Source organism: Beta vulgaris, chromosome 6 (genome assembly GCF_026745355.1).
Source record: "Beta vulgaris subsp. vulgaris cultivar EL10 chromosome 6, EL10.2, whole genome shotgun sequence".
Taxonomy (NCBI): domain Eukaryota; kingdom Viridiplantae; phylum Streptophyta; class Magnoliopsida; order Caryophyllales; family Amaranthaceae; genus Beta; species Beta vulgaris.
Genome location: NC_079207.1, coordinates 70,835,066 through 70,848,552, shown reverse-complemented (window position 1 = coordinate 70,848,552; position 13,487 = coordinate 70,835,066). Strand labels below are relative to the sequence as shown.

Genomic DNA, 13,487 nt, shown 5'->3' with positions numbered 1-13,487 from the left:
AGAACTACCTTTGTATATTGTTTTTTCAAAAAACTGATGTTTAATTTAAATATGGTGATTTTTGTTTTTGTGTGTCCATCAAGTGTTGCCATAATACTACCTCCGTATTCTATTATTTGCAACGATTAGACATTTTTCTTCTCTACTTTATGTCAAATAGTTGCACATCTCTATTATATAAGGCAGGGACACCAAAAAATAGAAAAAAAAGGAGATAACTAACTGTTTCACTTGAATAAATAAAACGGGGAAAAACAGGATATCTAAACTAAACATCAGTTTTTTTTAAGAAAATAAAATGTAAAGACAATTTTCTACCCAATTAATTTCATTTTATATTTCATAAGCTATCACACATTCACACGCTATCGCACGCATTGCGTGCATGTAAGGCTAGTAGTAAAAAACGAGGTAGTATAATAGAGATTTTTACACTCTGACGTAGTATCCACTATCCCGCCTGTTCGTAATATAAAGTCCCCGCGAAACAGTGAGCGCTGAAAATTCAAAAAGTCCGAAAAAACTCCCGCGATCTTGCCATTCATAATGAACCTTCTTCAACCTCAATCCTCATTCTTTCCTTCTCTTTCTCTCTCCTCTGACTTCAAAATTCAACCCTCTTTAGTATCTCAATCTCATCAATGGACATCACAGAAATAGCAAAGAAGCTCGGCCTCGCCGATAATAAACTCGTCATCCGTAAAGCGGCGGAGTTTCGCCGTCTTTCCGATGTCAAATTCGACTCGTCCGCCATTGGAGTTGTATGTTCTTCTTCTCTCTCTTTAAGATTTATTAATAGTTGTCTATTAAAATTTTTTGAGAATTGCTGATATCCAATGATTTTTCCTCAGGGTGAAATTTGCAAGGCAATCATTTGCATAGAAATTGCCGCCAACAAGTAGGTTTTTTTTTTCAACTTTTTAATCCGTTTTTTAACCTACTTTTTTTTTGAAAATTTGATATGTTTAGCTAATAGATTGATTTGCTGATTTGTTGAATTGATCAGATATGAGGTTATCTTTGATCGGCAAGATGCGATTAAATTCAGTGGCTTGTCGGAGAAAGCTTATAATAGATCGTTTAATTGTTTGCAGAATGTCCTTGATGTTAAGTGAGTGTTTTTTTTGTTTTTGTTTTTAGGTTATATTTAATTGCATGTTTCGTGTCGTTATTAAGTAAAATTTCATTTTTTTAGGAATAATTTGGATGTGAGAGAACTAGCGATTCAATTTGGATGCGTTAGGATTATCCCATTTGTGCAGAAAGGATTAAGACTGTAAGTATTTCTGTTTTCCCGACAAATGAAAGAAAAGTTGGTTAGATTTGATGTGATTTTGAGAATTCTTGAACGATTTTGATTTGCCTATCATGTGTTTGTTAAATTGCCTCAATTGGGAATTTTTTTGCTCCTTTTCGGTTTGAGTAAAGGTATAGACTGATAATTGTATCGCGCATTGGATCAATTGATGATTATGTTGAATGAGAATCTCATAGGATGTAGTTGAATGAAGGGTTCAGTTTAATGTGTGAAAATGCTGCCTTTGAGGTTTTTACTCATGGTGTTCTATTGATATGATTTTCAGTTATAAGGACCGATTCTTTGCTTCACTTCCAGCTAGTAGGCGAGGGAGCACTGATTTTACTCGTCCTGTTTTTATTGCTGTGGCGTTCTATTTATGCGCTAAAAAGCATAAGGTACATTCACAGCTTGCTTGTTAATTTAACTCGTTTCAGTTTGTCTATAGGTGTAATAGTATAAGCTATGGTTTCCAATAAAAGGTGGAGTAGCTGTTGATTGTTTATTGTTTTCCTTTGACAGCTTAAGGCCGACAAAGTAAAGCTGATTGAGCTTTGTGGCACTTCGGAATCAGAATTTTCTAGTGTAAGAACTAACATGTTCTTAAATTTCTCATCACTTGTTGGCTTTTGTCTTTTGGAAGAGTGTAGTAATAATTGAAGATTCAACTGCAGGTGTCTAATTCTATGAAGGACCTGTGTCATGATGTTTTTGGAGTTTTGAAGGAGAAAAAAGATCCAAAAGACGTAAAAGGGAACAGAGGTAACAATTATGATAGTTTTATGATCCTTCATGTTGGCCTGTTGGGTACTCCACATTTGGATTGTAAACAGAACTGTTCTGATGTTTGCTACATGTTTCCAGAATTATTGGATGTTTTTCCTGAGAAAAGAGGATATGAAGATGGTGGTTATATGTCCGACGAGGAGAAAGAGGTACGTTTATAAGGATTTGTTGCATTTCAAGTCTTAAAGAAGTTCAAGCCATAGTCATGAATGAAATGAACATGTTGATATATCTGTCCTAGAATTCAATCTAGTCCTAGCTGTTTTGATTTGGACTGTAAGGAAGAGACGGTCTATTTTTGTTAAGTCCATCAAACCACGGCTGAAATTCCACATATACATGCTATTTTCTCCATTTTATGTGATTATAACACAATGCTGTTCGCCGCTATTAATCCTTAGGTTCTTTAGTGAGGAGCACTTCCCTTATGTCTCACATGTAAGTTGACATAACTGTACCTGAGTCTTGAGCTAACTTCCATGAAGCTATTATCCTCTTTACATTTCACTAATCTAATATAGAGTAGTTAATTAGCTAGCGTATTGTAATTCGAGCACTATGTTATGCAATCAATAAATGTCCTACATGCTTGTACCATACTAGTTTATGTCCAATCAGTTGAAGTTGAAAACATTTTAAATGTGAAAGCAGCGAGTGTTTAACTTGGTTGATCATGTTTACATGGACCTCTTCTTTTTTTTCTTTTCTTTTTGTAGAAGTAAGATCAGCTAACTACATAAATTTGGCATCAAGCCCTATTACAATCCGCAAAATTTAAAACTTCTTATAGTTTTAGGGAGAAGGGAAATAATTTTAGTTACATTGACTCCTTGTTGATAGAGGGACACCTATGAGGTTGTTCCTTGTTGATATATGGTATTCTGCAGGGTACTGAATTACTGAAAGATCCTAAGTTGGCTGCTTGAGAGCTATTACTATCACAGTACAAATCTTTATATCTACCATGAATGATCTCTGGACTAAAAAGTTGCAGTTAATGTTCTAAGTAGCTTCTGATTGATATTGTTTAACTCTGCTTGCAGCCTTCAAGCTACAAGAAGCGAAAGCAGATGGAGAAACATGCTTATGAGGACTGGAAATCAACTGTAGTTACATCAATTAGCAAGGAAAAAGATAAAGATGGTATGGTTTCTGGTTGTTATATGATCACTCACAACAAATATACAATCTGGCTCCATCATACTGTTTCTATTTGATTAACATGTTCTAAATATGCGCCTTTTCAGTTACTAGCAAACGAGCAAAGCAAGCCCGGCTGAGCTTTCCAACGATTGCTCGCGATACTCAAGATTTGAAGGTTACATAGCCATATCCACACTCTTGCCCGGTGTTAAATTTTGAAGTTAACCATATGGTCATGAACACCTGATTTATGTTCAATGGATATAGAAAAACACCCAAGAAAATTTCTTTTCCTGAGTTTTTTTTTCTATAATTAGTATTTTCATTGGCTAAATGGTGTAATTGTACCCAAACTTTAATGTGACAATGTACAGAACAGATAGTTTAACATCACAGACCTGAGCCAATAATTCATCTGTCAGTGAAAATACATGAGCTTAAAGCTTAAACAACATGTGATTTTTTGCCAATTATTTTATAAATCCTTTTAGATAAGATATTTTATTGCAAAGTTTAATATGAAATTTTGGATTAGTCCGTTCAAAGTTATGTAATGCATGTGCAGGATTCTGCAATGTTAGCAAGTATAACTACTGATTACACTACAAGCTAGAGAGTTAATCATTGTGATTGGAGCTTTCCATACAATTTTTCACTTATGAAAAGAATCCACTAGAGCATGTATGTCATTTGTCAACCGCCAAAGCAAGATCAATTACAGCTGTACCTGAAGGAAATAAAATGTTGTATTGCTATATATATATATATACAGTTATAGTTTTATAGTTATAAAGGTAAGATGAAAAACATTGGGCTACCCTCCTCTCGAGGGTAACACATAATGCGTCGGATATACGAATGGGAGAAAGTGAAGAATTATTACAATTTGAGATCTCATAAGATGAACAAACTAGGTGACCAACATTAGTAATCCAGTCGGCTGCTCTATTGTCTTCTCTATTACAATAACTACTATTATGTGCTATGTATGACTAGTGATGGCCACTGGTGCGGGTTGGATGGGCTAGACCGTGGGCCGTAGCGGGTTGGGTTGAGATTTTACGGACCAAGACCGGACTGTGAAATTCATGGGTTGGGTGGGCTGGTCCGCGGGCTGAAAAATCTTGGCCCACACCGGCCTGTTATCGGTTTTCACGATTCGGGAAGCGGTCTGCGGGTCGGATGGGCTGGACCAGGTTGGTGAGCCGATATGAAATATTTTTTTCAAAATTATTTAATCATTGAAATTATTCATTATTGTTAAATAAAATCATTAAAATGAATTAAAATATATACAAATATTAATATTAATGAATAATTTCATTATTTTTAAATTTGATTGAATTGTAATATATGCAATTTGATTAAAATATATATACAATTTGAATAAATATACACAATTTTGTTCAATATTTACTTGGATTGGGCTGGTCTGGTTCATGGGCCGGGCTGGACCGGTTTCGTGGTCCGAGCTGGGTGGTTTTAGCAACGGGCTTTAGTGGGTCAGGCTTAAGAAATCTGGCTCACGGCCCACCCACCAATTTCATGGTTTGAGCTAGGTTGATCGGGCTTTTTACTGGCCCGACCCACACAACCCACGAAGTAAATTGGGCTAGATTGGCCCGCACTGTTGGCCATCTCTATATATGACCATGTTTAGATGTAATTGAAGAACTGTATTGGAGGGTGGTTTACACTTGCTCCGAGAGGGACAAAGTAAAGAGTTGCTAACAAATCTCTAAGAAAAATTCGTAAATCTTGTTGAATTTTAAGAAAGGACCAAAACCAAATGGACAATCCAAGTAAGAATCCCTTCTAGTTGCATTAGTGAAGCATATAACTTCATTCTTTAACCGTAATGGATTTGAAGATGAGAGTATGGACTATGTTTAGTACCCATATTCACCCACAATGCCACAAATCAGTCTCTACGTGATTTGATTGATAACTTGTAATGCAATTTGAATAACTACACATGTCTAATTAACACCTTAATGTACGTAGATTTACTGAGGAATGGTTTGATTAGCATACAAGATTTGGTTTAAAGTAATCAATTAATTTATAAGCATTCAAATAAAATGATCTCAACTGGCTGCCTAGATCTTGCTAGCATAAATGCATTTTAATTACCTCTTGATTAGCACAATAAACAAAGAGGTGATACAAATAAGGTATAATGACCCGTTGGTGACTGTTCCATTGAATCATGTATGAGTTGTAATTAGCATTATGAATTATAAATGGGTTAAAGCATATAAACTACGCTAATTCTAGGTCTAGCATTATTGTATCATATTCCACTCGTAAACATTTAGACCCATGTCAATAGAATCCATTGAATATAAAAAAACATAGGTCTATGATATACGGCTAAATATGTATCAAGAACAACATAATCCAAATCGGTTTTAAAACCCATTGTCATCGCTACCCACTACAATCTTTATCATATACAAAGGTGTACCAAGTCTTTTTTTTTTTGTGTGCCTTAGATCCTTTTTTTTGGACTTGTTTTCAGTTCAGTTAATTTCAGTTTAGTTCAATTTAATTTCTCTCTACAATTCAATTTCTTTTGGTTCAGTTCAGTTCAAATCAGTTCAGTTCAATTTGTCTCAACTAGAAGAACAAGGCTCCAAGTATGCATCCAGTGTATGATGAATGCACTCTGCCACACAAACTCCACAAGACCACAAGTCCATCCATTATGACAGTTTCTTCAAGTAACCACTGATAAGAAATAATTTCACTATACTGTATGTCTGTATCGCATACTCACATGTATGCGTCCAATTTGTACGTAACACACTATTCACTTCGAGACTGGAGGGAAGAGGGTTTGGAAATTGTTAAGCCTCTGGATAAGTAGTCCAGTGCAAAAACAGTCTAGAGGAAATTCATTTTACCACGAGTTATCGAAAAGAGGATAAAAAAAAAACTATTGACTTGGAGACCTTTCTCGCCAATAGATTAGCCCATACGATACCCCCGCCCAGACCCAGTCAATCATGACGACAAAACAAAAGAAATTGGCCCAAATATTCTCCACCTTACATTACTTATTTTGAACATTTTTCTTTGGAAATATCTTAATTAGGTTTACCAATTACAGTACCACCTTATTTATGATTCCATTGACTAGAACACAGTTTCCAGAAACAAATTTCATCAGATTAATAAAATATCTCACTCTCTCTCCTCTTTTTTCTTCTCCAATTTCATAACTTTTTCCCCCTTTTCATTTTTTCACAATTATAAAACCCTAACTATTATCAGCTAACTCTGTTTTTACCTTTATTCTCTTTTGTTGCTGACTTTTCTCTTTCTCTCTCCTCTAAAATTTTCCCCCATTATTATTTTCTTTTCAGTCAAATGATTTGATCCAGCTTTCATAACTTAACGCTGTCTTCTTCATCCTATCTGTTCAGATCATCATTTTTCCCCCTTTTTTAAACGATAATTAATTTTGGGTATGCGATTTTTTTGAAGATTATATCTTTTTTTTTTTTTTTTTGAATAATTGAGATGGGTGGTAAATTTGAGGTATCAGATGAAATATTGGGTACTTTTGCACCGATAGTTGTGTATTGGGTATATTCTGGGATTTATATGTTGTTGGGTAGTTTTGATAATTATCGTTTGCATTCGAGAAAAGATGAAGATGAGAAGAATTTGGTCTCCAAATTTACTGTTGTTAAGGGTGTTCTTCTTCAACAAATTGTTCAAGCAGTTGTTGCTATCATTCTTTTTGCGGTTAGTTGTTTTTCATTCTTTTGTTTTACTCTTAATTTGATCTGGGTATTTTGAATTTGATTAATTGATTTAGGGTACTTGAATCTGGGTGTTTGTTTGCATAATTATGTTTTTAATTAGTTAGGTATGAATTTTAGTAAGTTAATTAGTTAATTGGTGAGAGTAATGAGTTTATGATTAATTGCTCAATAATCAGAATTAAAAATTACAGAATTTTAGTGTAGAATGTGTTTGGAGACTGTAAACTTTGTTCAATTGTTAGGATTTTGTGAACTTTAGATAGAGTGTACTTGAGTGAGACTCTGAAGGATTCTCTGTACATTTCTGTCAGTCTAAGATTGGGTTTATGGTTGATATGAGCTGAAAATTGCTGACCAAGATATCCCCTTTAAAGAAAAAGGTAAATTCGAGGGGGAAAAGAGAGAATTTTGGCTTATGAAGATTCTTCCTTTTGTGGAAGGGACATATATTGTCAATGAGGTAATTTCGGAGAGATCGAAGGATGCATCGGAACTTTGCTAGGTTGCATAATGGGTTTGCGGGGAGGATTGCTTGGGAAATGTGTTGTTATTCCCTTATCTTTTCGGAACCAAAAAGAACCATATTGTAGCTTTAAAGCTGATACTTGAGAAGAATATGGAAGTTAAGAGTATATGGTTTAAAGTTTTTAATCAAATGGTCATAGGAATTAGTCGAAGATTTGGAAATCTATTAGCTTAGGGGAAGTTAAAATATGTTATCGATCTATTATGAAAAGTGGTGCACGTGAAAATTTGAAAGTACGTCTGTTTGGCCTGAGGGATTAGTGTGCAACCACCTTAAGTAATTATCTTTTGTTTGATCTAAGGTGTCCTTTTATTTCTTGGGAAAGCCACTTTGATTTAGGATGGAAGGAGAACTTTCCAATATTGGCATCCCCCTACCACCGCGAACCTATGCCTTCCACTGTTGCCCGTGTTAGTTTTTGTATGCAATTAAAAAAGGTATCGATTAGGAGGATATTGCTGTTTCTCATTCTGCCAGCTGGTAAATTTAAGAAGGCAATGGGAGAACTAACTGAAGGTAGAAGCTGATGTTGTTGGCGATGTAGCTTTCTGTTTGGAGTTACCATTTATTAGCTTTCACGCCCTCACAGTACTATGCTATATCAATGTTATTATAACATAGCTTATCCAAGCATTTATGTAAATAGAATAGCTCATGTGAGATTCTATGGCCTTAGTGATGTCTTAACGTGCGACATAACTTTAGTTTAGGCGTAAGAATGGCAGAAACTTGGTTACCTTCTTCAGAAGCTTGTATACATTTTAACTATCTGTAGTGATACTTGGGCTTTCTTTTGGTACTCTAGTATAGCCGTATAGGTATTGACACTCTACTGCTCACCATGAACTAATGTATACAAAATTTCTTATAAGTGGCTAAGTTCAACACTAAAAAACCTGCCACAGTTGCACTACAGTGCCTCTAGTTTTAGAAAACATGCTGAATGCATCACATAAAAATTAATCTCTGTCCCTCAGGGTATGAGGCGTGCATCTCACTGCACTTAAACAACACATGTGAGCCATATCCATCCTTTAGTTTTGCTCGTTTTCTTTCAAATTTTTTGGAATATTTATAAAAAAATATATAGTAAATTAGCAGTTATGAGGTTTTTGAGTAGAAAGACTAGTGGAATGATTTATAAGCATTATTACAGAAGTTTGCACCTTGAAGTTTGTGATACGTGCAAGCTCACCTCATGCCTCAAGACCTTGACCGGATTTGAGGACCTATCAAGCCTCGTAAAAGTGAAGGCTGTCTTTGTTGATATTAACATGGAGGAGTCTTGAGTCATAGTTCGTTTTTGGTTGCGTAATAACATATTAATGGTAGACATACATGGTCACATGTTGTATTATTTTCTCTCTTTTAAGTATAGTGCTAGAACTATATTGTAATATCTGATGGTGTTGAAGTTATGATGTATAGTGCAAAATACATGTGAGTGTCCCACAATGATAAAACAAGAGAGATGAGTTCACTTTATAAGACAAAGGGGCTACTCCCCTTATTGCCATATGGTTTTAAAGTGAAACCTCCTTAGTCTTATGAAGTGGACTCTCTCTCCTTATGATGAGCGCGGCACAGACCCATATTCAACAAATGGCAATAACCTCTTCTATATACAATTTTTTTGCTTACACTCTCGACCAATTGAGAATATATGTCATAGTTATCTTGATTCTGCCTTTTTGTCACGTCATTGACCTTAACCGCCCATAAATCCTGATATAGAAAACAGGTCATCTCATTATAAGAATCTTCTTTGGGAAAGTTAAGTGGATGAACCAATTAAGGTTTTGGTGTTGCCAATTGCATGCTGAAGTCAAATTGTTTGGCATTTTCTTTTCTTAGAAACCAAACTTTTAGGTTGACCCTAGAGAATTTGAGTCTTGTTCTTATCGATGTCTCATTACTTATTTCATTTATAAACTAATGTCACTTGTCGACCTGGTAAGAGTTATTGGCTTGCTGGATTAAATTTTCAGAACAAATTTTGTCCTACATAAAATTAATTTTAAGTATTAACTTGAGCTACTGCATTAGAAATTCAACAAGTTTGTGCTTGGTGTTGCATGTTTCAAGCATCTGAAATTGATGATATGATGTAAGTGCAGACAATTGTATTAAAAATTTCAAGCTATCAGGTTCTCATATCCTATTTGGTGGGTGGGCTTCCCCAAAATTACAGTCCTCTACCCCTACACATACAAAGAAGCAGCCTTACCAGTTAACTCCCGTGGCACTATTACAAACACTACCATAAGGACCTGCCACACGAACACCACTACCAAAATCACCACACAGCATTATTTTGCCACCTCCCTCCCTTTGACCTGCTTGCCTTTTGCGCATCCATGGTTTGCCTTTTGCGCAACCATGGTCACCCCTTTGCCTCCTTTGGACTATTGCTGTAAGAACCACCACCATGATACTCGATCTACACCCTCTGATTGTCATTTTTGACCAATTGACCACCAGAAAATGAGATTGGTAACTTTGTGGGCGAAATTGGTTACCAAAGGTCTAGCTTATACCAAATTGCTAAAGATGCATGGAGGTTTGTATCATATCTAACCATTATTCTCAGCAGTCTACACCAATAGATTTATTAGAGGAGAGGCATCAATGGGGTATAGGGGAAGTTGGAGACGTTGCATTGAGGGGGAAGAAGGACACAGAGGATTGGAGGGAGCAGGGCTGCTGGGAGGAGAAAGAGAGGTGGGAGCTGTGGTAGTGAAGTGGGAGGGGGTGGGGGGCAGAGAGAGAGAGAGAGAGAGACTGTGGAGGGGACTAGGGAGACAAAGCAGAGTTGGGGTAGGGTGATAGGTTTAGTTTTTCAGATCAAACACATATTTTTAGGTATTGGGTTCCAGGAATCATCCATGGAAATCCCATATTGTCTAATAGTTTAATACCAAGAGCTGAGGTGAATGGGGCCGAAGGAAATTTGAGTGTAAAAGTTTCTTTTAAGTTTGTTTCTGGATCGTTCAATTCATAAAGTGATTAGGACAAATAGACTGCTAGAGAATAAATTATCAACTAGCATGAAAATCTATTGTCAGTGTTTGTTACTCTTGTTTGTTGGCTCAAAAGGGGTTGGTAAGTTAGTGTGATATGCTAATTTGCTGTCTCTGCATGAGCAGATGAGTGGTTATAGGCTCCTAGAGGGCAGTTTCAGAAAGAGGATTATTGAGAGGACTGTACTATTCTAAAGGCTATATTTTTAACTCATCTTTATTTGGGATCTTTCCGAAATATAGCCTTAAGTATAACATCTTTTGTTGGTCTTATTGGTACTCACAGATGTCCACCAATAAAAAGTTGTCATTTTTAAGGGATTTTTTTTTGTGATGAAGTCCTCAGGTGTTATAGTTAAGTGCAAGATTCTGTGTCTCCTAATCTGGTTAATGAATACCTTCGAACATTGTCTAGCTATACTAAAGGCTATATTTTAAACTCATTTCATTTGGAATTTTGAGTGACTTCCAACTGCTCTTCCAATTAGTAGCATTAAGGTTGGCCCAACATCTTGTATTTACAGTGCACTTATAGAAGTGATATTGACTTTCGTGTAGCATAGTGAGTCATTAATGTTTACCATGTCCTGGATTTCTTGCTGACTGGATATGCTTGTATACAGCTGACAGGAAGTTCAAATGAAGCTGCAAGTGAGCAGAAAGAACATGTGGTTGTTCTGTTTTATCTCGGATGTCAATTTGGAACTGCCATGTTCGTCTTGGATACGTGGCAATATTTCATGCACCGATACATGCATAATAATAAATTCTTGTACCGCCATATTCATTCCCAGCATCACCGGCTTGTTGTCCCATATGCTTATGGGGCTCTTTACAACCATCCTTTAGAGGGACTTATCCTCGACACAGTTGGTGGAGCCTTGTCATTTCTCATCTCTGGGATGTCACCACGGACCTCCATTTTCTTCTTTTCCTTTGCAACTATCAAAACAGTGGATGATCACTGCGGCCTTTGGCTACCCGGTAACCCCTTCCACAGATTCTTCCGAAATAATACTGCATATCATGATGTGCACCACCAGCTTTATGGCAGCAAATACAACTTCTCGCAGCCATTTTTTGTTATGTGGGACAAATTCTTTGGGACTTACATGCCTTATTCATTAGAGCATAGAGAAGGTGGTGGATTTGAGGCAAGACCTACGAAGGAGTGCAAGGATGACTGATAATAGACCGCTGTATGTGATACATGTACCACTATTCGCTAGTTCTCTAATTTATTTTGCACTACCTTCGGAATGGGTTCCTTTCCCCCTTTTTTTTCTTTTCTTATCTTCTAAATTTATTTTCTATGTACATGCTGGTTTGTGTAATCCCATATTAATTTGTGTCTATATGAAGTGTTTTTGACGCATTGAGCAGAATTTAACGGTGTAGAGTTGCGAATTTCAGCATTACCTTTACCGGGATGGCCGCTCTGGCTTTGTGTTTTATGGCATTTCCTTGGTTTGGACGAATGTATTAGTTAGTTAAGTCTTTTTTTTAGCTATTAAGGTTCATCCAGTTTCAGAATTCTAAATGTTCATTTTGTGACTGGATACTGTGGAAGATATTAGTTTCAAGGAAGGAATGTAATCTCTCAACTGTATATCAGGTAATGGTTTGTGTTCCCTTGCTCTTTCGTCTCTATATACTCCGATTTTCTGTCTATTCTGAGATCAAAAAAAATAGTTGTGTGGGGCTTGTTCGAGTGGTACGATATTTTTCCTTGTATTTGAGAGGAACTTTCAGATTAACAGGTTGGAAGCTTAATCGGAATAAATTAGAATCACGCAATTAAGGATATGAGTCCCAATGTTATGCATGCATGGGTTAATCATGGTTGATCCGATCCAATTAGGTGCAAATATGAAATGAAATAACGCCATGGCTTATTCTCCTAGAATAAAAGTACATGACTCATGGACCTTTTACCTCCATGTGACATTGCTTCAATGTTAGGCTTTCGCTCAATGCAAAAAAAAAAAAAAAACCTACCAAGGCCGATAATGTATACTTATGTTTGATAATTTTAGTTCAGAAAAGTATAGTAATGTTCAAAGAGGATGCACCCTAAGTAGGATTGTTATCAAAGTTGAGGGGTGGTTGAGTTTTTATAGGGCTTTTTAGCTCCCTTTAAATTTGAGTTTTTTAATTTACTATTACGACTAATTAATCAATAGAAAACAATGACACATAAGTGATATAAAAATTATAGGATAGAAAATTTGAATTCCAAATATCAGCCATTTCATATATCATGTTGAGGATGGTGTTAAATATAAACCATTTCTAGTAGTATTGAAGCCTTAAGGTGTTGAGGATGGTTTTAATTCTTGTTATCATCATATCAATAACCTAACTTCATATTGAGATATTTGATAACTCATTTAAATTTGACCTTTGACAATTGATGATAAATATCAGTTTGATTCAAGGTAAGGTTTGAGACATTAGTAAAAACACATATATCATAGGAATTACTTCCTCCGTTCCAAAATAGTATGAACACTTTCCTTTTATGTTTGTATCAAATTAGTTTGAACACTTCCGTTTTGGACATGATCCACCATTATTATTAAATTATTTATTTTACTCCCCTTTATAATAAAAAAATACACCAACTTTCTCTGTACTCTAATAAAAAATACACCAAGAACTACTATCACATCTACTTTTCTAATAAAATATTTAATAACCACACGATAACTTATCAACTTAAACTACGTTAACGTGTCTCAATAACTATTCAAATCTTGTTTGGATGAAGAGAGCATTTGATTTGGAAGTTCTATTGGTAATGTACGTACCCATTAGAAATAGATATTAATAATTATTGAGTCTAACAATGTTAATAATTTTTTAATTGCCTATTTCTTTTTTTTTTTAATAATTGATATTTGGAATTCAAAGTTGACGGTATAGTACTTATCAATTACCTA

The 13,487-nt window shown here is 35.5% G+C and overlaps 2 protein-coding genes across 2 annotated transcripts; both read left to right on the top strand.

Annotated features, from left to right (window-relative positions):
* Positions 1-493: 493 nt before the first annotated feature.
* LOC104897931 (origin of replication complex subunit 6) lies at positions 494-3,743 on the top strand. Its single transcript, XM_010684902.4, has 10 exons — positions 494-761; positions 852-898; positions 1,007-1,111; positions 1,196-1,276; positions 1,584-1,695; positions 1,820-1,882; positions 1,972-2,059; positions 2,162-2,232; positions 3,127-3,226; positions 3,331-3,743. Exons 1-10 carry the CDS (start codon positions 642-644, stop codon positions 3,408-3,410), a joined length of 867 nt encoding a protein of 288 aa, XP_010683204.2. The 5' UTR covers positions 494-641; the 3' UTR covers positions 3,411-3,743.
* A 2,647-nt stretch (positions 3,744-6,390) lies between these two features.
* Positions 6,391-12,183, top strand: LOC104897930 (sphinganine C4-monooxygenase 1). The gene is made up of 2 exons (XM_010684901.4): positions 6,391-6,979; positions 11,169-12,183. Exons 1-2 carry the CDS (start codon positions 6,752-6,754, stop codon positions 11,730-11,732), a joined length of 792 nt encoding a protein of 263 aa, XP_010683203.2. The 5' UTR covers positions 6,391-6,751; the 3' UTR covers positions 11,733-12,183.
* Positions 12,184-13,487: the final 1,304 nt, after the last annotated feature.